General features: G+C 38.7%; 1 protein-coding gene across 1 annotated transcript in view; it reads right to left on the bottom strand.

The window, feature by feature from the left end:
• The window catches only part of ccdc150 (coiled-coil domain containing 150), a 49154-nt gene that overhangs the window by 2187 nt on the left and 19751 nt on the right, over nt 1-27216 (bottom strand). Inside the window, exons 15-18 of the mRNA XM_033631503.2 lie at nt 22734-22882; nt 22518-22644; nt 21818-22009; nt 21448-21531 (exon numbers count right to left, since the gene is read on the bottom strand). Of these exons, the coding sequence (XP_033487394.2) occupies nt 21448-21531; nt 21818-22009; nt 22518-22644; nt 22734-22882 (552 nt within the window). The remainder of the gene's footprint in view (nt 1-21447; nt 21532-21817; nt 22010-22517; nt 22645-22733; nt 22883-27216) is intronic.

Below are 27216 nucleotides of genomic sequence, written 5' to 3'. Positions count from 1 at the left end.
CGCCTGTTTGGAAATTTTATGTGACGTTTTTAGAGATGTATGATCCACCGGCCAGGTCAGACCAGCCATCAGTCATGTGACTTCATTGTAAAAAGCTTATTGATAATGGCACAGTTAATCGTTAATGTAGTAGGCAGTATGCAGTACAGTCAGTACACTGTACTGAAAGCTCAAGAGACACAAATCCCATCGTCTTGTGCCTGTTTGGTCTGTCAAAGCTAGCCTAACACCTGATGCATACTACACAACGGAAAGGTCCAGTTTAATTTGTTTTCCAGGGAGATTCCAGGAGAATTCCAGGAGACTGACAACTCTCAGCTTAACTTGTGTTTTACAAAGGTGGCTCAGTAGAGCAGAGCTGACTGTGAAACGCAGGGCGTTAAATGAGTCCAACAAAGTGAACCAGGATTAAACCATTTCATTAAACCATCTCAGAGCTATGGTGAGAGTTAAAGCCTGGCTTAAGAACTGTGTGGTCATGACTTTGAAACACAGACCAGAGTCACCAGGCAACATCACATCAGTGAGGTGACGGACATGTAAAGACCAAACTGTGATGCAACAAGATTCAAAATCTATGAGAGGCCCTTTGAGATGTAAATCATACTTGGTTTTACGTTTTAAGTTACATCATAATCTCACACACACACCACTATACCTTCACACAAACACTACCAAACCCTCTGGTATCTACATACATACTTGTACAACAAGGGATAATAGTATGTATGTCAGTATGGTGGTATATGTAAATGAAGAAAACAGTGTATGTAAGACAACAGACTAATATACTGTATGTATGAGACAATATTATTAGATTTTAAGCAAAGAATAAATAGTTCCTGTGAATACAAATAATCATGTGCAGGGACAAAGAGACAGTGAATGTATGACACAATGACTTCATGTGTGAATGACAATAGTTATTTGTATGAGTTTGATTGAAACGGAAATAAAACTGAATTCTCAGTTCCTGGTTGGCTATCTATGATGACGAAGCGAATTTCCGCGACATGTCCCGCCTACTCGGATGAATCTGACAAGATGGCGGACCGGGAGCGACCGGAGCGACAGAGTGAAGCCGTTTGCCTCTTAAATAACACTTTAAACTCTCCAGTCGTCGTCACAATAGTGTCAGAAATGTTGGATGGAAGTCGTCAGCCATCCAGAGAGGCTTCGTGTAACACGGCGGCGGCCGTAGATGAAGAAATGCAGCGGATCTTCAGAGCTGGATCATCAGGTGTATTAATCAGGAAGCGCCGGTGGCACTTCAGCCGGAAGTGGCCTTAATGTGAACCAAGTGATGGGACTTCGGTATCAAACTCAACAGTAGTTATGTGGATTTAAAGTCGTGTAAGAGGTGAGTTTATTAAATAAGGTTGAATTATATCTAAATAGCCGCTGATATGATTGTTTATTTGTGTCGGAGGGCGCCGGTGGGTAAATAATGGACGTAGCTTCGCCATGCTAAATGCTAACAAAGTTAGCTTCCACAATTCAAGATAAACTGTGGACATTACAGAGTTAGCTGACTTTAGCTAATTGCATTCATGTCCACATTTGGCAAAAATTACATATAAGAGGAGTAATGTTAACCTTGTGACGTTACTGTAGCATTAGCTTATATCACCGCGTGTAAGTTCAGGTTCAAGTGTTTGGTGTGTGTGGTTAGCATAACTGCTATAATGCGGTGGCTAACATGCGAGGAGTCTTGATGTACTGTTACTTCAAAAGCCAGCAGATGAAATTAAGCTTGTTTAGCTCAGTTATTTACACCACAAAACACTGTTACTGATTAATGTGTAGTGTTACCTCAGCTAAATAGAGTAACGTTACAGTTCAGTGTTAAGTGAGTGTATGTTAGTATTAACAAGGGGTGAGTGATATGGACCTAAAATAATATCACAATATTTCAGGGTGTTTTTGAAATAACAGTATTCTTGACCATATGACAAATTAGTAAGAAACATGTATTAATTTAAAAACACAGAATTGCAACAAAATACGTGGTCTAGTTTTACAGTTTGCTTCAAATATTCAGTAAAAACTAAAATGATCTCACATTACTTAAGTTTGTGAACAACAACAGTAACTCAGAGTGAGATTCAGATTCTGTTAGAATATTAATAGTTCAACTAAATAAAATCTACCACAAATTACACATTTAAACAGCTCCCAAATACAAAAAATGTCCCCTGGGATCTATATATATAAATCAACAGGTGACTTCCTTCTTTTAGTAAAATCCTAAATGACTGAGTTGTTTTTCCATTTCTTCTCTAATCATCACGCTGTAACTAGGGCTGCAGCTATCTTTTCTTTTAGTAATTGAATATTCTGGCGATCAATCGAGTAATCGGATAGGAAATACTGCATGTTTTCATTAAATTACTTTAGCGTTATTTAAGGACAAGAGTAATATATTGGAGAGAAAATAATAAGTCTCTGAAATGAGCAACAAATGTGTTTCCTTTTTTGAAAGTTCAACATTTTTATTGCTCTAATTGCAAAAACATTTGTCTGCAGTGTGAGCTTCAACAGTAGTGACAGATAAAATGATGCACATAGGCACATAATAACATGAATGAAGCCAAGGCTTACACAAGTTGACTACAGCATTCTATTTTCCGTGTGTTGCTGTTTTCTATGGCAAAACTTGGCTAATACTTATGATACATCGCCAGGTAACGTTAGCCATCACATTGATTTGTTATTGATCAGCCATTATAAAGCCATAATACACATACATTCTTTACATGCATTATGAATCTCAGCTGGCAATCACTGATTAAACTTAAATGCAGTTAAATGTGACGTTGGCGCTACCGTGTTGTGTCGGGTTCGATGTTGATGTAGATGTTGTAGCATTGAGGACATGCTATTGTGGAATGCTAACTCTGCAGCACACACTGAGCTGTTTTCGTTTTAACTTGTAATGATCGCCCACTCTACACTTTCTGTTGTTTTCTGTGGCCTGTCTCTTTTTGTCTCTCACTCTTGTCGTCGTGCTTCCTCCATCGTTTTGCAAACAGCGCTACATCCATGTTATGTCTGTGTAGGCTATCAACAGCAAAAGTAACATAAGCGCTTGTGCAACAGAAACAAGCATCCATGTGAAATGCAGTGCGCTGTATAGTTGTACTGGATTTAACAAAGCCTCGAAACAAATAATTTGCCTCTAGGCTTTTATGTAATTGAATTTTTTGAGTTTCTCGAGGAATCGTTTCAGCCCTAGCTATAATCTGTGACAGGCACATTCACATATATGTAGTTTTTTGTCGAGTTGCGAGCGTCACGTAGGTTTACATTACCAAAGTTTTATGACAAAATGACTCGACGACACCGACTCCTGCGTGTGTATGGTGAGAGAGGAGAGGGAGAGACGCTGTGCTGCTGCCAGAGGAGCCGCTGAATGAGTTCCCTCTGAGCGGTAAGTCACTAAAAGAGTCTGAGAAGTCCGGGGCTGTTCATAAAACATTCAAGACGCCACAGTTTATTCCACACTACTGAAGCTGCTCCTCTTTTTGGAACCACCACAGAGTCGGTACTAATTTCACTTTCAGCCATGCTTGTTATTGCCGTGGGTAACAGTATGACATCGATGTGTCAGCAAGTTAAAATATCGCAAGTATCACGATAAGAATTTTTTTCAGTGAGATTTAATATTATACCAGTGTTATCATGAATGAGATGACATGGCACACCCTTAATATTAACGTTCTCTGGTTAAGGTCAGTGTTTGTAGGCTGTTTAGACAGGTCCTGTTCATTTCAGTGTTGATGACAGTCGTCAAAAACATCTCTTGGAATGATTATTTCTTTCTCTTTCAAAAAACTGAGTGCTGAATTATTTTATGTGCACCTACACAAAGCCACATAAGTGAGTAAGAGTTATTTTCATTTTGCTGTTTAATGTGAAACAATACAGCAGACTTTTTTTTTTTTTTTTTTTTACATCAAAGCACAGGGAATAGATAACCGTGTGGAGCTCATCTTCTACAGGTTGTTTCTTTTATTTTTCCTAATAGCCCCCAATATGATTTATTCTTCACTATGGCAATGTTGTTGTTTTTTTCCCAGCCACTATCTGGATCACTGGAGACAGCTACATCCAACGTGGGACTGAGAGAGCTACAGAGACCATGGGGAGCAACCCTTGTGTAGATGATTTCTACTGGTCCGGCTGGGGTGGTCTGAGGAGGAAGAGACACAAGATGGCTGCCGAGGTGCAGACACACAGTTTGGCAGGTCCTGTGTGTTTGCCGAAAAAGTCATCCAAAGAGCGAAAAAGACCTTGGATTGTGCTATCAACGTCTTGCTCTGTTGTGTGGATAACTCTCTATCTTCTGCTGAGTTCAACATGTCCAAGAAAAAGGGACAATCAAACCCTGTATCCAGCCAGATGGAGTCAGCACATGCTGTTCACAAGAGTACTGGACTACGGCCATGCCAGGCTGTTCCTGTTCACCTGGGGGGTGAACAGGAACAGGCGGTCACAGGTAGACCACTCCTGGGTGTTTTTAATCTTTTGCTGATACTTCTCTTGGCTGGTGAGGTTGAACTAAATCCTGGGCCTCAATCTTTAACTGGATTAGCCCCACGGCTAGCTGGACCACCTCCAGTGCTAGCTGGACCTCTACCTCTGCTAGTGGGGCTAACACCACTGCCAGCTAGGCCTCCACTTCTACTAGCTGGGCTAACACTACCGCCAGCTTGGCCTCCACCTCTGCTAGCTGGACCTCCACCTCTGCTGCCTGGGCCACCACCTCTGCTAGCTGGACCTCCACCTCAGCTAGCTGGACCTCCACCTCTGCTGCCTGGGCCTCCACCTCAGCTAGCTGGACCTCCACCTCTGCTGCCTGGGCCTTCACCTCTGCTAGCTGGACCTTCACCTCTGCTGCCTGGGCCACCACCTCTGCTAGCTGGACCTCCACCTCAGCTAGCTGGACCTCCACCTCTGCTGCCTGGGCCTCCACCTCAGCTAGCTGGACCTCCACCTCTGCTGCCTGGGCCTTCACCTCTGCTAGCTGGACCTTCACCTCTGCTGCCTGGGCCTCCACCTCTGCTAGCTGGACCTCCACCTCAGCTAGCTGGACCTCCACCTCTGCTGCCTGGGCCTCCACCTCAGCTAGCTGGACCTCCACCTCTGCTGCCTGGGCCTCCATCTCTGCTAGCTGGACCTCCACCTCAGCTAGCTGGACCTCCACCTCTGCTGCCCGGGCCTCCACCTCAGCTAGCTGGACCTCCACCTCTGCTGCCTGGGCCTCCACCTCAGCTAGCTGGACCTCCACCTCTGCTGTCTGGGCTTCCATCTCAGCTAGCTGGACCTCCACCTCTGCTGCCTGGGCCTCCACCTCTGCTAGCTGGACCTCCACCTCTGCTGCCTGGGCCTCCACCTCTGCTAGCTGGACCTCCACCTCAGCTAGCTGGACCTCCACCTCTGCTGCCTGGGCCTTCACCTCTGCTAGCTGGACCTTCACCTCTGCTGCCTGGGCCTCCACCTCTGCTAGCTGGACCTCCACCTCAGCTAGCTGGACCTCCACCTCTGCTGCCTGGGCCTCCACCTCTGCTGCCTGGGCCTCCACCTCAGCTAGCTGAACCTCCACCTCTGCTGCCTGGGCCTCCATCTCTGCTAGCTGGACCTCCACCTCAGCTAGCTGGACCTCCACCTCTGCTGCCCGGGCCTCCACCTCAGCTAGCTGGACCTCCACCTCTGCTGCCTGGGCCTCCACCTCAGCTAGCTGGACCTCCACCTCTGCTGTCTGGGCTTCCATCTCAGCTAGCTGGACCTCCACCTCAGCTAGCTGGACCTCCACCTCAGCTAGCTGGACCTCCACCTCTGCTGCCTGGGCCTCCACCTCAGCTAGCTGGACCTCCACCTCTGCTGCCTGGGCCTCCACCTCAGCTAGCTGGACCTCCACCTCTGCTGCCTGGGCTTCCACCTCAGCTAGCTGGACCTCCACCTCTGCTGCCTTGGCCTCCACCTCTGCTAGCTGGACCTCCACCTCAGCTAGCTGGACCTCCACCTCTGCTGCCTGGGCCTCCACCTCTGCTAGCTGGACCTCCACCTCAGCTAGCTGGACCTCCACCTCTGCTGCCTGGGCCTCCACCTCTGCTGCCTGAGCCTCCACTTCTGCTGCCTGGGCCTCCACCTCAGCTAGCTGGACCGCCACCACCACTGGCTGGACTGACATCGCTGCCGGCGGGACCACCACTACTGCCAGCAGCTCTTTCAGACTTTACCAGCAGTGTAGCGGTGGGTGAGTCCAGGAGTGGGTTATGCCCCAGAAACCCTGTGTTCAAAAAACAACGATCTGCAAATCTATACAGCACCCTTAACCAAGCCAAGGTAATCTGGGACCCACAATATAAGTCAAGAGGTCTACTTGGTGGACATTTAAATATTAGAAGCATTCTGCCCAAGTGTGACCAAATTCATCATCTATTAAGTAACTCAAACCTGGACTTTTTATGTTTGTCTGAGACCTGGCTAAATATAAATTCACCGATGGCTGGACTGCATGTACCAGGCTACAGTATCTTTAGGAAAGACCGGGTTGGAAATCGGGGTGGAGGGTTAATATTTTATATAAGGGAACACTTAAAGTGCCAACAGATAGAATGGGTCTGTGTACACAACCTTGAATGTATCAGTTTTAAAATAGCTCTCTCTCCACAAATGTTGATAACGCTGATTGGGATGTATAGACCTCCATCAGCCTCTTGCTTGGAGATTTAAATATTAACTGGCTTGACAAATCGAATCGGAGACGGTTAAAATCAATATTAACTAATTTTAACTTTACTCAATTAATCAAAGGTCCTACTAGACTAACTACTTCCTCTGGAACATGCATAGATCTTGTCTTTTCCAATAAGTGTGAGAGAATTCAAAAGACGTTCAATATGATCACAGGTCTGTCAGACCATAACTTCCTTCTGTTCTCAAGAAAGCTATCTAAAAATAGATTTTCTTGTACTAAGAAAACAGTATCAGAGCAGATGAGAGTACCGAGGAGGGAGATTCCAAACTTGACACAGGCGCTAAACAATATCAACTGGGATAATTATCTCACCCATAATCATGTTAGTGACAACTGTAATGTATTCATGACTGTTATCCAAGACACAGTGTCTGCATTTACTAGAAAAATTAAAGCAAAACCATCAAAAAAGAATCACCTCCCGTGGTTGAATGAAACCATACGGACATTACTGAAAAAACGAGGTCATGCTCTTAAAATATCACTTAAAACGAAAAGGGTGAATGATAGACAGACATTTACTTCTCTTAGAAATAAAGTGGTAAAGGAAATTCGATTTGCAAAAGCAAATTTTTTTATTAATATAATTAGTACTGCAAGAGGAAATGCTAAAGAGATCTGGACAAATATTAAAAAACTGACGGGAAATAGTATAGTGTACAGAGAAATTAGGGAGCTACAGCTAGAGGAGAAAGTCATCCATGATCCAAGGGACATTGCAACAACTTTGAATGATTACTTTATAGACTCAGTTAAAGAACTGACTCAAAGCAACTGCCCCCAGATAGAATACCACCCACCAATGCCACTGAACGCCGACAAACCCTTTCTTAATCTGTGCGTAGTGTCGCAGTCACAAGTTGATAAAGCTGTGTGTGGCCTCAAAAGCTCTAAAGCCAAAGATGCATTTTGTATGGATGTAACATTTCTAAAATATCACAAAGAATCTTTCATAGCACCCTTAACTACTATTATAAATAAATCCATAAACTAAAGTTCCTTCCCTGAACCCTGGAAGTGCTTTGTCATTATACCAGTCTTTAAGTCAGGTAATCCTGCAATAACCAGCAACTACAGACCGATAAGCATACTTCCAGCAGTTTCCAAAGTCATGGAAAAAATAGTAGCGGAGCAAATTGTAGATCATCTTAACAACAGTCCATATACCTTGAACAGGATGCAATTTGGCTTTAGAAAACATCATTCTACTGAGGCGGCAGTTTGCTTCTTTCTGGAAAACATAAAATCAAAGCTGGATGCAGGCGGTGTCATTGGTGCTGTTTTCATCGATCTCAGAACAGCATTTGACACCATTAACCAGATACTGTTGACCAAACTGTCTAGTTTTAACTTTTCCCCAAGTACTCTGAATTGGATTGAATCATACATACAGTACAGGCCAAAAGTTTGGACACACCTTCTCATTCAATGCGTTTTCTTTATTTTCATGACTATTTACATTGTAGATTCTCACTGAAGGCATCAAAACTATGAATGAACACATGTGGAGTTATGTACTTAACAAAAAAAGGTGAAATAACTGAAAACATGTTTTATATTCTAGTTTCTTCAAAATAGCCACCCTTTGCTCTGATTACTGCTTTGCACACTCTTGGCATTCTCTCCATGAGCTTATAAAGCTTATAAAATAAAGAAAACGCATTGAATGAGAAGGTGTGTCCAAACTTTTGGCCTGTACTGTATCTGCAAGATCACAGTGTGTTAGGATACAGAACATGAAGTCAACATCACGTAACAACAATCTCGGGGTACCGCAGGGGTCAGTGCTAGGTCCACTGCTTTTCAGTTTGTTTATAAATGATCTGTCAAGTTGTTGTCCTTCGAATGTCACCTGCCAAATGTATGCCGATGATGCTGTTCTGTATGTCCATGCAAAGGATAAAAAACACGCTGCACAAGAACTGACAGATGCTATGACAAATGTGATAACTGGCTTGAGACATCCCAACTATACTTGAACATATCCAAGACTGTGTGTATGTACTTCTCAAAAAGAGCAAATACTGACAGTGATCCCAACGTTTCTGTGCAAGGTAAACCAATTGAGGTGGTACAAGAGTTTAAATACTTAGGAATCACTCCTGACTCACAACTTTTTTAAACGAAAAAAAAACACTGTGAATAGAATTAAGTTTACCTTGTCTAACTTTAGGTTTATTAGAAACAATCTAACTCTTGAGTCAGCAAAATTGTATTTTGATACTATGATCATGTCACACATGTCCTATTGTGTAACAAGTTGGGCATCGGCCTGTAAGACGACACTAAAGCCGATTGAAACAGTTTATAAACAAGCTCTGAAAGTATTGGATAAAAAACCAAAAACGTACCATCACTGTCAGATATTAAAAAAACATGAGCGCTTAAGCTGGGACAACACTGTTAAACACACCGACGCTATCTTGATTTACAAAATCTTCCATGGCAAAGCACCTCCTCCATTACAAGAATTTGTGAAAAAAAAAAAAAAACTCAAACAGATCAACAAGAGCTGGTTCTAGAGGTGACCGTGTAGTTCCTTTTAGAAAGAGTGCCTTTAGTCAAGCCACTTTCTCTGTTCGTGCTTCTCACACCTGGAATTCAATACCAAACACAATACGTGAACTCCCGACTCTGACCTCTTTTACCAAACATCTTAAAGCTTGGCTATTGGAAGAACAACACTGTTGCCACAACCGTGCCTAAACTTGTATATTTGTTTAATGTTAGCTAATTGTTGGGGTACCATCCGCAATTTCTACTGAGTACATACATAAACATTACTGCTTTATTGTCATTACTACTACTCCCTCTTCCCCATTAACATTTTCACTATTTATTATATCTTTATTTACTTTTTAGGTATTAGGGCTACGTGCAAGGCAAGACGCACTTTATATTCCTAAAAATGGGTACTCCCAGTATCATATAATTGCCATTGCTGGTATTTAATTAATGTAATATGTATTGAGTATTGTGCATTTAAAATAGCACTTTATATTTACTGTGCAATCGGGCAATCTGCAATATAATTACGCACCTAACACTTTAACACTTAAGCACTCTGCACTTTAATCAGCCCTTTCATATCTAATTTTAGCATTTAACACTAGTGAAATACGTATGGTCCCCTGACCCTTGGCCTGTAGGTTTCATGATCCACTATACTGTTTCATTGTTCTTGCTTCTCTTTTTTATTTTCTGTCCTATTGTGTTTTCAAGGACATGTTTTCTCTCTCTGTAATTACTCCTCCTGCTCATACTGGCCATGAAGGCTAACTGTTCTACTTGTTGTTACTGTTGTTTTATTGATTTTATTATCTTATGTTGTTGACATCAACCTGCAGAAGGGACTAAAGATGGAAATTAGCCGTCGGCTATAATCTTGCATATTTACATGTATATGTTCATTAATATGTATTTAAATAAATAAACTCAAACTCAAGAGCCTTTTCCCCTTCCTCATTCAGTCCATATGAGCCAGATGTCCTCCTCATCCACTGTGACAGGAATGACCTGGAAGATGTCTCAAGTGTCAACCTTATCACAGCAATTTAGGAAGACCTGCACCACCTTCACCTGCAGCATTCAGACATGAAGCTCATCTTCTCTGGCACCACCCAAAGATGCAGTTGGAAGGCTGCTGCAGATCCGGGGAAGACTGACAAGGTATATCAGGAGGCGCTGGTGGCACTTCGTCCAAAACTGGCCTGAATGTGATGCGACTTCGGTGGATTTTAGGTTGAGGAAGAGGTGAGTTAATTGAATAAGGTTGAATCATATTTATTTAGCCGCAGATCTGATCATTTATTTAAGCCAACGTTTTATGTTCTATTTACATTAACTGATGCTTCTAAGCTAACACATTAGCATTAACACTAAATGTTAGCTGTTACTTTAGTCAGTAATATAAATGGACAGTGAAAATGTTAGGAGACATTATAGTGTCAAATTTACAGTGATGGTGGTTAACTCCAGAGTTAGCCACAGTTTCACCCTGGAGCAGTAAAGAAGTCTGACCACAAACAAATGCAGCTCCTTTCACCAGCAGCTCTCTGTTGCATAAGTGCTTTTAAAATTATTTTAAATCCACATCCTCAAACAGGCTGATGCAACTGAAACAGAATCCACAATAGAATTATTACAATCTAGCCACCACTAAATAATGTTAGTTTAATCGTAGCCACCAGCAGTACAGTAACACCGGCACGGGTGGTTAGAGCAAAAAGGACGAAGACAGACATGTTTTCAGCAATGACTTCTCCCCAATTGTCCAATTTGATATACTGAGTAGAAACTTCATTCTTTTCCACATGGTATGAAATGAAATGATTAAAACATGAGGAGTGATTCTACTTTACTCTCTGTTTTTAAGGGAGCTCAAAATTCAAAAATCATCATATATGATCTTTGACTTCTCATCAAAAGAATTGCTTCATAGGTTATAAATGTTTCACTGGATTCTAGTTCAGTTTCTGAGAAATTTTTAAGGAAATTCTGCTCAAATTACATTATAATATTCATAATGTCCTCATATCAGATCTTCATAGGTTATATGAATCTTTCAATGGATTCTTGTTCTTGGTGACCTCCACTATATCCATGTCAAGTTTCATGAGATTTTACTGAACAGTTCTGGAGAAAATTAAAAGGAGAGTCAGCTCAAATTACCTCAAACATATTCATAATTTCCCCATATTCAGTATTTATTTTTAAAAATCCTTTATAGCTTTATAGGTTATAAGAAACACTCAAAGGAATCTTGGACAATAGACACGGCTGACGTCGCACTCGTGTCCCATGTATTTTTGATCAGTCCATCTTCCCTTTTTGAGTTGCTGTGCAGTGTAGGCAGTTGTTGTCAATGCCGGAACAGCAACTTTATCTGCAGGATTCTCTGTTATTGAATCAGGCTTTCCCTGAAGTGATGTGCATGTGCATCACAGGCTGGAGTCTGTAAAGCCTAAAAACAGCCACAGAGAGGTTCAGAAGTCTATTTTTTTCAGTCCACTTGAATCAAAGTATGCTCAGAGTTTATTATGGGATTTGCCCACTGTCTACTCCGGCTTCAAGGCGAGTAACTTACATCTTGATCAATCTTATTGGCAGTATAAAGCATACTTTATTTTTATTTAACTGAATTTTACTGACCCAGAATTTAATTTAAATCCTGCAACAGAGATGGGATTAACTTCAAACCTGGTTTATCATTGTTAAGAAAGTTTAGCTAAATTATTATTAATCCTGATATTTCAGGATTCCAGTCGGTGCAAACCATGAATAATCTTTTGCTTTCTAAAGACCACTTGCTTCCTTTTACTTTCTTTCAGCACCTCCTTCCTCTGTGTGCCGACTCCTTCTTGGCCACAGGCAGTTCAGAGGGCAGCCTTCAGATCACTCCAGTGGAAGGGCTCAGCTTCAGCATGTTCCCACCTTGAGATCTGGATCCTCCAATGCCTCACCTCTGCCTCCTCTGCAGCCACCCCTTATACCCCGAGGGACTGGCCACAGAAGACCAGGGCCAAAAGGATGCAGTATTACTTTTCACCCCTCATGCCACCACAGGGCACCAAAGTAGCCAGTGCAGTTGTGGCGGTGCCAACTCACGCTGACTCAGGCAGGACTAACCCAGGCAGGACTCTGTGGACTCTTCTGATGAGGACGTGGGCACAAAGACAGTTGGGGACAGCTGCTACCAGACCATTAAGAGCGAACACTTGTCAGAAACACAAAGACAACTCGCACTGACGTTGATGCTCACCACAGACTCTCTGACACCCCTGCTGGTGGCTCCATGCCATGGTCACAGTGTTTTCTTGCAAAATACATTAAGTCCTAGTAAAATGAGAATTAAAGCGTATTTAACTTCTGTACTGTGATGTATTCCCCAGTGAAATAGAATATTTGATCAGTGCACAGTTACAAGAGGAATTAAAATCAAATCCTTCACATTTGATTATACTGGTGTGTACAAGTGTCAACAAGTTACATTTAAGACGTTTTAAATACCAACTTGCGATAGAAATACACATCAAAAGTGAAAATATACTCTTTCCAAGTAAACGCATTGCACACATACAGTTGTTGTTGAAGTCTGGTACCCGTCAAAGTGTCTCCCTCCTGTCAAAATTATGTTAGCTATAGCACCAACACCAAATATAATATCGGTGATGTGACGAAAACAATTTAAGACCCGTTCAATTTGAATTTAAGACAATTTAATACTTTAATGCCTTTTATCAGTGAATGTGTTTTTAAGACATTTAAAGACGTTTTAAGGACCTGCAGCCACCCTGTGTTACAAGTGGGCGGGTTCAGAGGTTAGCAGATCTACACATACACACCTCCCTCAGCATTAGATCAGGAGGATGAAAGATGAATAAATGAATGAATTAGATTAATGAGCTAACTAACTAATTAGCTCTGTGGCAGACTGATTGATGGATGGATGGATATTGTGATATTAGTGGTTGGTACTAGCTTATGTTAGCATGTCATATTTTGTTTTACAGGAAGATTACCATTTATGGCATGAATTGTTAAAACTGTGGAAAATGCCCGTGGGAGGCCAAGACTCTGCACACCAGGAGAAAACCATTTGAATACACTTGATACCCTGTTGTCATTGAGGCACTGCAAGTATATGATGGTCTGAGTAAAACCATCAATGCATCAAAGACTATTCTCTGCCTCAGCAGTGTGTGGTTTTCATCTAGATGCCTGTAGTGATTTAAAAAAATAAATTAAAAAAAAAAAGAAAAGACAATTGCTACTTTATTTAGCCCTGTGATAGACTGCCACGTATCCAGGATGTACCCTGCCACACATGGATCCATATTAACATTACAGTGCTCTGGTAAATCATCCCGTCAATATATTTTGTGTTTTCTGATGCGTGATACTTTGAACCTTCACTCACATGCCTGCATTGTTTGTTGAAATTTTTAGATTTCTATTTTTCCATTGTCTCAAGTCATAACAGTGCATTAGTCTCCTGAGACTTGAGACGTTTTCTCCCGGCGCATTTAACCTTTTCATTTAGGCGTTGGCCTTTATATTTCACCTGCCCTGGATAAGGATTTAACTCTCAACCATAAGATCTCCAAGCAGCAACATATCAGCCTGAGCTATCACCTCAGGCTTCCACTGACATTCAATCTCTCCACTGTGAAAAAAGTCACAGTATAGTATGTCGTCCAAAATGATGAAAGAAAAGTCATAGTATAGTATGTCGTCAAAAAAAAAGTCATAGTATAGTAGGGATGGGTCACAATTTTCGAATTTTTGAATATTTATGAATTTATTTTGAAAAATCGATTTTTTAATGCAACTATTACTATTCGCCGTCTTATTTCCCCCCTTTATTTGACATGCAATTCAGCTCCTAACCGCACGAGGGCAGTATAGGATTACTACAGCGGTGTGAGATGGGCTACCAGCTAGTTTGATGCTCTTCTACAAACAGGAGAAACATGGAGAGACTACTACAGTCATCAAAAAGTTCTGTGTGCAACAACTCTAGCAACAAATCTATCAAAAAACCTGAAAAAAGTCACAGTATAGTATGTCGACAAAAAACCTGAAAAAAAGTCATAGTATAGTATGTCGTCCAAAATTATGAAAAAAAGTCATAGTATAGTATGTCGTCAAAAATGATGAAAAAAAGTCATAGTATAGTATGTCGTCAAAAAACCTGAAAAAGTCATAGTATAGTATGTCGTACAAAAGCATGAAAAGAAAAACGTCATAGTATAGTATATCGTCCAAAAACCTGAAAAAACATAATAGTATAGCATGTTGTCCAAAATGATGAAAAAAAGTCATAGTATAGCATGTCGTCCAAAATGTTAAAAAAAAAGGTCATAGTATAGTGTGTCGTCCAAAAACCTGAAAAAACGTCATAGTATTTTTTTCATCATCCGGAGCCTTTGTGCTCCACTGTCTCTCAGGTTAACTCATATCGCAGCGGTGCCTGGACAGCGTGACGTGTGTGGTTGTGCTGCTGCTGTGGTCCTGCCAGATGCCTCCTGCTGTTGCTGTGGTCCTGCCAGATGCCTCCTGCTGCTGCTGCCATCATTAGCCATTAGTCATACTTCTACTGTTATCATACACATATGACTATTGTCACACATGTATACTGCCAGATATTAATACATACTTTCAACATATTGTACCACAGTAGCCAGAATTATAACTATAATATTATTACTTTCAATAATGTTGTTGTAAGCTACTGTCATTACCTGCATCTCTCTCTCTGTCTCTGTCTCTCTCTCTGTCTCATTGTGTCATACGGATTACTGTTAATTTATTATGCTGATCTGTTCTGTACGACATCTATTGCACGTCTGTCCGTCCTGGAAGAGGGATCCCTCCTCAGTTGCTCTTCCTGAGGTTTCTACTGTTTTTTTCCCTGTTAAAGGGTTTTTTTTGGGGGAGTTTTTCCTTATCCGCTGCGAGGGTCATAAGGACAGAGGGATGTCGTATGCTGTAAAGCCCTGTGAGGCAAATTGTGATTTGTGATATTGGGCTTTATAAATAAAATTAAAATTGATTGATATAGTATGTCGTCCACAAACCTGAAAAAACATAACAGTATAGCATGTCGTCCAAATGTTAAAAAAAAAGGTCATAGTATAGTGTGTCGTCCAAAAACCTGAAAAAACGTCATAGTACAGCAAGTTGTCCAAAATCATGATAAAAAGTCATAGTATCATATGTCGTCCAAAAACCTGAAAAAACATAACAGTACAGCATGTCGTCCAAAATCATGAAAAAAAGTCATAGTATAGTATGTCGTCCAAAAACCTGAAAAAACAACAGTACAGCATGTCGTCCAAAATCATGAAAAAAAGTCATAGTATAGTATGTCGTCCAAAATGTTAAAAAAAAAGGTCATAGTATAGCATGTCGTCCAAAATGATGAAAAAAAAATCATAGTACAGTAAAGTATATCGTTAAAAATTGAAAAAACGTCATAGTATAGTATGTTGTCCAAAATCATAAAAAAAGGCCATAATATTGTATGTCGTCCAAAATCATGAAAAAACGTCATAATATAGCATGTCGTATAAAAACCTGAAAAAAAGTCATAGTATAGTATGTCGTCCAAAATGTTAAAAAAAAGGTCATAGTATAGTATGTCATCCAAAATGTTAAAAAAAAGGTCATAGTATAGCATGTCGTCCAAAATGTTAAAAAAAAATTCATAGTATAGTATGTCATCCAAAATGTTAAAAAAAAGGTCATAGTATAGTATGTCGTCCGAAATGATGAAAAAAAGTCATAGTATAGTATGTCGTCCAAAATCATGAAAAAAAGTCATAGTATAGTATGTCATCCAAAATGTTAAAAAAAAAATCATAGTATAGTATGTCATCCAAAATGTTAAAAAAAAAATCATAGTATAGTATGTCGTCAAAAATGTTAAAAAACAAAAAGTCATAGTATAGTATGTTGTCCAAAATGTTAAAACAAAAAGTCATAGTATAGTATGTCGTCCAAAATGTTAAAAAAAAAAGTCATAGTATAGTATGTCGTCCAAAATGTTAGAAAAAAAGTCATAGTATAGTATGTCGTCCAAAATGTTAAAAAAAAAAATCATAGTATAGTATGTCGTCAAAAATGTAAAAAAAAAAAAGTCATAGTATAGTATGTCGTCCAAAATGTTAAAAAAAAGGTCATAGTATAGTATGTCGTCCGAAATCATGAAAAAAAGTCATAGTATAGTATGTCATCCAAAATGTTAAAAAAAAAGTCATAGTATAGTATGTCGTCCAAAATGTTAAAAAAAAAGGTCATAGTATAGTATGTCGTCCGAAATCATGAAAAAAGTCATAGTATAGCATGTCGTCCAAAATGTTAAAAAAAAAGGTCATAGTATAATATGTTGTCCAAAATCATAAAAAAAGGCCATAATATTGTATGTCGTCCAAAATCATGAAAAAACGTCATAATATAGCATGTCGTACAAAAACCTGAAAAAAAGTCATAGTATAACATGTCCAAAATCATGAAAAAGTCATAGTATTGTATGTCGTCCAAAATAATGAAAAAACGTCATAGTATAGCATGACATCCAAAAACCTGAAAAAACATAACAGTATAGTATGTCGTCAAAAATGATGAAAAAAAGTCATAGTATAGTATGTCGTCCAAAAACCTGAAAAAAAGTCATAGTATAGTATGTCGTCCAAAATGATGAAAAAACGTCATAATATAGTATGTTGTCCAAAAACCTGAAAAAAAGTCATGGTATAGTATGTCGTCCACAAACCTGAAAAAACATAATAGTATAGCATGTTGTCCAAAATCATGAAAAAAAGTCATAATATTGTATGTCATCCAAAATCATGAAAAAACGGCATAGTATAGTATGTCGTCCAAAAACCTGAAGAAACATAACAGTATAGCATGTCGTCCAAAATGTTAAAAAAAAGGTCATAGTATAGTATGTTGTCCAAAATCATAAAAAAAGGCCATAATATTGTATGTCGTCCAAAATCATGAAAAAACGTCATAATATAGCATGTCGTACAAAAACCTGAAAAAAAGTCATAGTATAGTATGTCGTCCAAAATGATGAAAAAACATAATAGTATAACATGTTGTCCAAAATCATGAAAAAAAGTCATAGTATAGCATGTCGTCCAAAAACCTGAAAAAACATAATAGTATAACATGTCGTCAAAAATGATGAAAAAAAGTCATAGTATAGTATATCATCCAAAAACCTGAAAAAAGTCATAGTATAGTATGTTGTCCAAAATGATGAAAAAACGTCATAATATAGTATGTCGTCCAAAAACCTGAAAAAACATAATAGTATAACATGTTGTCCAAAATCATGAAAAAAAGTCATAGTATAGTATGTCGTCCAAAAACCTGAAAAAAAGTCATAGCATAGTATGTCGTCCAAAATGATGAAAAAAAGTCATAATATAGTGTCGTCCAAAATCATGAAAAAAAGTCATAGTATAGTATGTCGTCCAAAATGATGAAAAAACGTCATAATATAGTATGTCGTCCAAAATCATGAAAAAAAGTCATAGTATAGCATGTCGTCCAAAAACCTGAAAAAACATAACAGTATAGCATGTCGTCAAAAATGATGAAAAAAAGTCATAGTATAGCATGTCGTCAAAAATGATGAAAAAAAGTCATAGTATAGCATGTCGTCCAAAAACCTGAAAAAAAGTCATAGTATAGTATGTCGTCCAAAATGATGAAAAAACGTCATAATATAGTATGTCGTCCAAAAACCTGAAAAAACATAATAGTATAACATGTTGTCCAAAATCATGAAAAAAAGTCATAGTATAGTATGTCGTCCAAAAACCTGAAAAAAAGTCATAGCATAGTATGTCCAAAATGATGAAAAAACGTCATAATATAGTATGTCGTCCAAAATCATGAAAAAAAGTCATAGTATAGTATGTCGTCCAAAATGATGAAAAAACGTCATAATATAGTATGTCGTCCAAAATCATGAAAAAAAGTCATAGTATAGCATGTCGTCCAAAAACCTGAAAAAACATAACAGTATAGCATGTCGTCAAAAATGATGAAAAAAAGTCATAGTATAGCATGTCGTCCAAAAACCTGAAAAAAGTCATAGTATAGTATGTCGTCCAAAATGATGAAAAAACGTCATAATATAGTATGTCGTCCAAAAACCTGAAAAAAAGTCATAGTATAGTATGTCGTCCAAAATGATGAAAAAACGTCATAATATAGTATGTCGTCCAAAAACCTGAAAAAAAGTCATAGTATAGTATGTCGTCCAAAAACCTGAAAAAAAGTCATAGTATAGTATGTCGTCCAAAATGATGAAAAAACGTCATAATATAGTATGTCGTCCAAAAACCTGAAAAAAAAGTCATAGTATGGTATGTCGTCCAAAAACCTGAAAAAACATAATAGTATAACATGTCCAAAATCATGAAAAAAAGTCATAGTATAGCATGACGTCCAAAAACCTGAAAAAACATAATAGTATAGTATGTCGTCAAAAATGATGAAAAAAAGTCATAGTATAGTATGTCGTCCAAAAACCTGAAAAAAAGTCATAGTATAGTATGTCGTCCAAAATGATGAAAAAACGTCATAATATAGTATGTCGTCCAAAAACCTGAAAAAAAGTCATAGTATAGTATGTTGTCCAAAATGATGAAAAAACGTCATAATATAGTATGTCGTCCAAAAACCTGAAAAAAAGTCATAGTATAGTATGTCGTCCAAAAACCTGAAAAAACATAATAATATAACATGTTGTCCAAAATCATGAAAAAAAGTCATAGTATAGCATGTCGTCCAAAAACCTGAAAAAACATAATAGTATAGCATGTCGTCAAAAATGATGAAAAAAAGTCATAGTATAGTATGTCGTCCAAAAACCTGAAAAAAAGTCATAGTATAGTATGTCGTCCAAAATGATGAAAAAACGTCATAATATAGCATGTCGTCCAAAAACCTGAAAAAAAGTCATAGTATAGTATGTCGTCCAAAATGATGAAAAAACGTCATAATATAGTATGTCGTCCAAAATCATGAAAAAAAGTCATAGTATAGCATGTCGTCCAAAAACCTGAAAAAATATAACAGTATAGCATGTCGTCCAAAATCATGAAAAAAAAGTCATAGTATAGTATGTCGTCCAAAATGTAAAAAAAAAAAGGTCATAGTATAGTATGTCGTCCAAAATCATGAAAAAAAGTCACAGTATAGTATGTCGTCCAAAAACCTGAAAAAAAAGTCATAGTATAGTATGTCGTCCAAAATGTTAAAAAAAAAACTCATAGTATAGTATGTCATCCAAAATGTTAAAAAAAAGGTCATAGTATAGTATGTCGTCCGAAATCATGAAAAAAAGTCATAGTATAGTATGTCATCCAAAATGTTAAAAAAATGTCATAGTATAGTATGTCGTCCAAAATGTTAAAAAAAAAATCATAGTATAGGATGTCGTCAAAAATGTTAAAAAAAAAGTCATAGTATAGTATGTCGTCCAAAATGTTAAAAAAAAAATCATAGTATAGGATGTCGTCAAAAATGTTAAAAAAAAAGTCACAGTATAGTATGTCGTCCAAAAACCTGAAAAAAAAGTCATAGTATAGTATGTCGTCCAAAATGTTAAAAAAAAAACTCATAGTATAGTATGTCATCCAAAATGTTAAAAAAAAGGTCATAGTATAGTATGTCGTCCGAAATCATGAAAAAAAGTCATAGTATAGTTTGTCGTCCAAAATGTTAAAAAAAAAATCATAGTATAGTATGTCGTCCAAAATGTAAAAAAAAAGTCATAGTATAGTATGTCGTCCGAAATCATGAAAAAAAGTCATAGTATAGTATGTCATCCAAAATGTTAAAAAAAGTCATAGTATAGTATGTCGTCCAAAATCATGAAAAAAGTCATAGTATAGTATGTCGTCCAAAATGTTAAAAAAAGTCATAGTATAGTATGTCGTCCAAAATGTTAAAAAAAAGGTCATAGTATAGTATGTCGTCCGAAATCATGAAAAAAAGTCATAGTATAGTATGTCGTCAAAAATGTTAAAAAAAAAGGTCATAGTATAGTATGTCGTCCGAAATCATGAAAAAAAGTCATAGTATAGTATGTCGTCAAAAATGTTAAAAAAAAAGGTCATAGTATAGTATGTCGTCCAAAATGATGAAAAAAAGTCATAGTATAGTATGTCATCCAAAATGTTAACAAAAAAAAGTCATAGTATAGTATGTCGTCGAAAATGATGGAAAAAAGTCAAAGTATAGTATGTCGTCCAAAATGTTAACAAAAAAAAGTCATAGTATAGTATGTCGTCGGTTATGTTTTCTTACAATAATAAAATAGATTTTTCTGCTTTTTCATATCCTTAAGAATCTCATTATCATAAAAATACCATGACATATCGTGACATTATTTTAGGGCCGTATCACCCACTCCTATAGGTTGGACTATTGCATGTTTAAAACAGGAAGGGACAGTTCCACTTCTTACATACGTATATTATCATGCTCTGTTACACAGGCTGTCATGCAAGCAAACAATGTGTGTACAAGTATGTGCAAGAGAGAACAGTGCTGTGTGTATGTGTGTGTGATGGTTAACAAAACAAAGTGTGATTATATGTGTGTATGATAGTGAATAAAAGAAAGTATGATTGTACATGGAGGTGTGTAGTGGTGTATGTTTGAGATTATATTGTTACTTGTAAAACCAAGTATGAATTAGGTCTCAAAGGGGCCTCTCATACAAATCTGCATAATCATGTGATAACAAAATCACAAGTCAGTGAACTGGCGTCTTCATGTACTCAGGTCAGCTGCAGTTCACTGAAGTCTGAACTCTGAAAATTCCAATTCTATCTACAGCTTTGACCAGGAGGCAGATCTGTTTGTCTACCACAGGAGTTGTCTCCATACAGCTCTGTGGACTAATCCTGTTTTAATAACCTCTTTAGCTGGAGTCAAGCAACTTAATAACAGCTGCAGATATTACACTCTGAGAATCTCAACTAATGTCTGTTTACAGTGAATGTGAAGTTTAAAGCTTGGTAGCAATGATGATTTTAATTTATAGTTTTAAAATGTATGTATCTCGATCATATCCAAACATTTAGCTGGAAGTGCTTTTAGAGATCAACCCTATGTTAACTAAACAATATTTATAAACCATAGACATTAACCTGCTGAGAGTCCATCCTGACCTCCTGAGGCTTGTGGTCAGCCTGCTCTTCCTCGTGCAGATTCCTGGTTCTCTCTTCAAACCTCTGTTGATACAGCAGAATAAATATCTGTACAGCTCAATACTATGAAAACATTCACTTAAAAGCCAGAAGATACAAGATATCTGAGCAGAAATAGACTCAACCTTTAGATTCTTCTAAAATTTAACAAGATAGGCTCAATAAAGGGATCATTTCAGGTGATATCATCAGTTGTGTTTCATAACTCAACAGTAGTTAATGAATAAATGAAGGAAAAATGCAAATCAATATCACTTCCTGCATCTCAAATGTCTTTTTTGTCACTGTGTGCAGGGTGACGTAACATTACCTCATCTTCCTGACAGTTGTCCTGCAAATCTCTGCTCTTGTGTTGCTGCCTCAGTCGACTCCTGTGTTCTCTGATACAAGCTTTCTGTTTGGACACCAGCCGCTCCAGCTCAGACACCCGCTGGTGGAGCTCCTGATTGGCCTTGGAGAGGTCACCTGACCCGGCTGCTGAGGCCTTAACTGTGTGTTTCAGCTGAGTGAGAAACAGGGAATTCACAGGAACATGGTAAAAAGATAAACCTGAGGCCCAAGTTGCATCATTCATTGTTTGCTGATGAATCAGAAGCTAATTAATTTTGAGAAAGTGCAGATGATGTAAACAAAGAGTCTTGTGGTGAGGCCTGGCAGCGTCGACTGTTCGGTACACTGCATCAAACGAAAACAGCACAGTCAGAGGTAAAGATTTTTAATAAGGATTATGCATATCCATACATATTTACATATCTACACACTTTGGTAAATCTCTCTGCAGCTCAGAATTGTTTTTGGCAGCTTCCAACTTTTACTCTCAAGTCTTATTTAGAAGTCTTTCAGCAGCAGTCTGAGGCAGGGACACTGTTTAATCAGAGACTTCACAAGATGTCATCATTTACTGAGGAATATCTCTTACCTGTGCAGGATTTATAGCTGAAATCACAGTAATTCTTCTCTTGAAATAAAAAATCAATACAACAGAATGAAAAATTCCTGCCATTTGGTACCTCTGAGATTTCTCGATGCAGTGTCTTCATGGAAGATTCATAATCTCCCCTTGTTTGTTGCTTCAAAGCTCCCAGCTCCTCAGACAAATGACTAATCTGTGTCCGAGCCTCGCGTAGCTCCTCGTCTCTGCAATTTATGGTGACATGCATCATGCATACATGCTGTTTAAGATGTAGTGTTCACACGTACATGTTCACCCACACACATCAAGTCACCTCAGTGTGATGGCGGCCTGGTACTGGTCTCTGGTCTGCTCCAGTTTGCTGCGTAAACTGCTGTTGGTCAACACAGCCTGCTCCAAACTCTGGGCCAGCCTCTTGTTGTCCACTTTGGCTGAATCTGAGGCCTTCTGCAAGGACTCCAGCTGGAGGGTTCGAGCACACACACACACACACACACAGTATACACAGGTTTAATTACACAAACATTTTGTAAACATAAATAGATTTACCCACTAGGGTTAGGCAAAAATGAGCTGGCCACTTGCTGCTCCCATCTTTGTGCACTGAGCTTGTACCCTGTCAACTCTGAGTTCCCATCAGGCACACAGCGGCTGTACATGGCACCTTCATTATATTTTGCCTGGAGCCCAGGATTCAGAATATAAAACTCTCCTAAATTTGTTGTAATTTAATTCAGCAGAAAGGCATTTAGAAATATGAGCCATGTTAGCGCAGTATCAACCAAACTAGATTTTGTTGAGGGCCTCAACATAATGCTGGACCTGCCTTAAAGGAACAGGTCAGCATTTTGGCAGATAGGTTTACTCCACTGAAAAAGAATGAGGGTAAAATGGACACAGCAAGATGGTCAGAGCAGTGGCCATATGTTTACCGTTACCACTGCAACTGTTGTAGCAGGCTAATTTCCATATACCAAATGGACTTTAATGTAGAATAAAATCCTCAGTATTACTGAAGAAAAACCTTAAGCTACTGCAAGGTTAGTGAGTTAGCTTGCTAAATAGTGAGCTATGCTAACAAGTAGACTTGCCGTTAGCCTAGAATATTATCTTGCAATCTAGGTAGGCTATGCTGACGAGTAAGCTTGCCAGTAGCCTAGAGTATTAGCACGTTAGCTTGATAACTGGGTGGACAATGCTAACAAGTAAGCTTGCTAACTATGTAGGCTATGCTAACAAGTAAGCTTGCCAATAGAGAAGAACATTAGCGAGTTAGCTTGCTAACTATGTAGGCTACGCTAACAAGTAAGCTTGCCAATAGAGAAGAACATTAGCGAGTTCGCTTGCTAACTATGTAGGCTACGCTAACAAGTAAGCTTGCCAATTGAGAAGAACATTAGCGAGTTCGCTTGCTAACTATGTAGGCTACGCTAACAAGTAAGCTTGCCAATAGAGAAGAACATTAGCGAGTTCGCTTGCTAACTATGTAGGCTACGCTAACAAGTAAACTTGCCAATAGAGAAGAACATTAGCGAGTTCGCTTGCTAACTATGTAGGCTATGCTAACAAATAAACTTGCCAACAGAGAAGAAAATTAGCAAGTTAGCTTGCTAACTATGTAGGCTATGCTAACAAGTAAGCTAAGAATAATATTCATTTTGGGGTTGCAAAGATCTGTTGAGGACACATTTCCCTCCTTTTTGATACCCTATTCAAAACAATTTTTTGCAAGATTGCAGTTCTTGTGTTGATCCAGGACCATCATCATCATCATCATCATCATCTCTATCCTGCATAATTTGTTGGATCCAGGGATATCAATGATATGTTGATGTCAACAAATTTCCAGAATCAGCGTGATGATGATGGTTCTGGATAAACCTAATCAAATCTATCCAGGTTCAAGATGGAAAAAGGAGGGAAAACAGCGAAAATGTTATTATCCTTCCTCTTTGTTAGTGAACAGTTTACTCGTTAGCATAGCCTACCTACTTAGCAAGCTAGCTCGCTAATATTCTAGTCTATTGGCAAGTTTACTCATTTGCATGGCGACATTGTTTAGCTTCATTTTTGAAAACTAGCTCAGCTCTGAAGAAACAGAGAAATTTTGAAAGAAGCACAGGAGAAATCACATTGTGCTGTTTGAGACCATGTCAACTTTGAGACATTTAAAGTACTCTGTCATCATGTTTTTCAGTCACTTTTCATGCCTAAACCTGACCTCCACAACTTTACGTTAAGTGCGTAAATAGGTGGAGTATGCAATGTCCTTCGTGGGGCACCAGTTCGTATGATATCATATGCAACACTGTATGAGGATACTGATATTGATTCGATGAATTAAGGATTTATTTCAACCAAACCAGAGCTGTTGACAGTTTTGGTGAGTTTGAATGAAGTGTGTTTTATGATGAGCTAACAGGGCTAATTAAAGCTAATGATAGTCTTAGTTCGGTGAAAGAGAGAAACTTGGATTGCTGTACAGTTGTACTTTTCTGCTAAAATATAAGACCGTAAACTGACATGCTGTCACCGTAACAGCAAACAACAATCGCCATTTTCTTTTGCACAAGTCAAATGACCCAGGAAACAGTCCAATGTCCTTTCTGTTTCTATAGTTTATTCTCTTTCTTGCCCAGAGTTAGATAATCAGAGCGACTCTTCTTTCTCTCTTAAAGGACATATGAAGCTACAGCCAGCAGCTGCTGCACTTAGCTTAGCATGAAGAGGAAACAGCTAGCCTGTCTCTGTCCAAAGCATCTCTACAGCTCACTAATGCCACGCCACGTCTAGTTTGTCTGATCCGTAGAAAAGATGAAGCATAAAGACAACATGTTGTGATTTTACAAGGGCTTATTGGCCGGATTATTTCTTGGCCGGGTGCAGGACTGGAATCTTATCTTCCAGGCAACCAGCAGAGACTCCAGGAAGTTACTGAGTCCGGCCAAGAAGAAGTCTGGCACACCGCACAGACAGCAGAGTGGTAATGATCGCCTCCTCTAACTCCTGGCACCACACCTAATGAGTGTATCTCCCCAAATCTCTAACTGTTCTTTTAAGGCCTGTCGTTTCAGTTGAGGTTTTGCTTTTGTCATTTAAACAAATGGTGATCCTCTGGCCTCAAGGGCCACTGAGGGTTTGGGGCCCCTTTTGCCCAGTCATGAATCAAGTCTTGGAGACACAGCACTACAGAAACAAATAATATAAAGTGATATCTCAGTGGGTGGAGCAAAATAATCACATTAGTTTTTGTTGCTGCTCTGTGAATTTTCCTGCTCCTCCCTTTCTATCACACCAACACATAAAAGGCGCTAAAATCATGCTATATCTAGTTTCCTCTGGTATAACTGCACAGCTGCACCAACTGTGTCTCCAGCTTAGTCGCCCCTGACTGCAGCTGAGAGACATGTAGTTGAGTCATGATGGTAAACTTAGCAACAACCTTCACTGACCCTTTGAAACCTGGAGCAACATCACTTTTCTTGTGCTGCTTTCAGACACATTTCGCAAGTACTTGAACCTTTGAACCCTGAGATGATTGCAGGGTTCCTACGCAAGTATGGTAAAGTATGGAAATAAATTTGATTAATTTCCAGGTATTAAAAAGTATGGAAAATGAAAAATAAAGTATGGAAAAATATTTATGTTTCCAGACTATTACCACTGTTCTAAAATACTGTTTTCTAAAATAGAAAATTAGATATTTCCAAAAATAATTTAATCAATCCAGATTGTGTTTTATGCCGGGCCAAGCACAGTTTGTGTGAGAGCAAACGTCTCAGAAAACATACCGCCCCTTTTACCTGATTGACAAGTGGTATGTCCAGTCCGCTGCCCCATGACCCTCCTCCAGCCCCCCAGGTATCAAGTTTCACTCCAACACTGCACCTTCGACAAGAAGATGTTTTTGGATGGATGGCTTGACAATACCATATATAAAAATCCTGGTTGGCCAAGGATTCCCAATTCACACACAGAGATTGGTGTGATTTCGTTCAAAAACATGGGAAAAGGGCAATGAGCAATCTGAAAAGACACAAAAAGTTTAAAAACGACGAGGGAAAAAAAGAGAAAAATCTAAGGAATTTTTCATTTTTATAGTAATTATATTATTAATAATAATTATTAAATTTTAAGATCATGTTGCAGAATTTTCTTTTACATTTTAAGCACTTTTCAGAACAATTTTTTTTTTTTTTTTACAAATTTTCTTGTTTTTAATTTTTTTAAGTAATTTCTGCTTTCATTGCTACTTTTCTTCTTTTCATGTTTTTGAAGGAAGTTTGACGTTTCAAAGGGTTTAAGGTGGATTTAAAAGAGTATGATTTCTATTTTTGGTGTATAACCCATCTTGAAGATCAACTCTTTCCAGTCTTAACATCAGTTATTAGTTCAGTTGCCATTACAGCATGCATTTATAGTCTGATAGGAACTACAGTGCTGTTTCATGGACAGAACTTCAGAACTTTGCCATGACTTTTCAGGGACTCATAATAAAAAGAAAAGCGTACACTTCACTGTGTCTCTCACTCTCTCACTTCGCACAAACACCACCACACTACGTCACATATACACGTAACGTCTGAAAGCAGAAGGCTTGGCCGGTATAAGTCATGGAGAATGAGAACTGTGCAAGTTTTCCATTTGTATCAAGCATCAAATAAGTTGAGTTAATTTGCCTTACTTGACATTGCACGTCCTTCGATGTGACTATTGCCCATCGCAATATCGATACTGATTTTATATGTCATGCAGCCCTCAGCTGACACATATCAGAGCTACGTTATGTCAACGGC

Source organism: Epinephelus lanceolatus, chromosome 4 (genome assembly GCF_041903045.1).
Source record: "Epinephelus lanceolatus isolate andai-2023 chromosome 4, ASM4190304v1, whole genome shotgun sequence".
Taxonomy (NCBI): domain Eukaryota; kingdom Metazoa; phylum Chordata; class Actinopteri; order Perciformes; family Serranidae; genus Epinephelus; species Epinephelus lanceolatus.
This window is presented reverse-complemented; position numbering and strand designations above follow the sequence as displayed.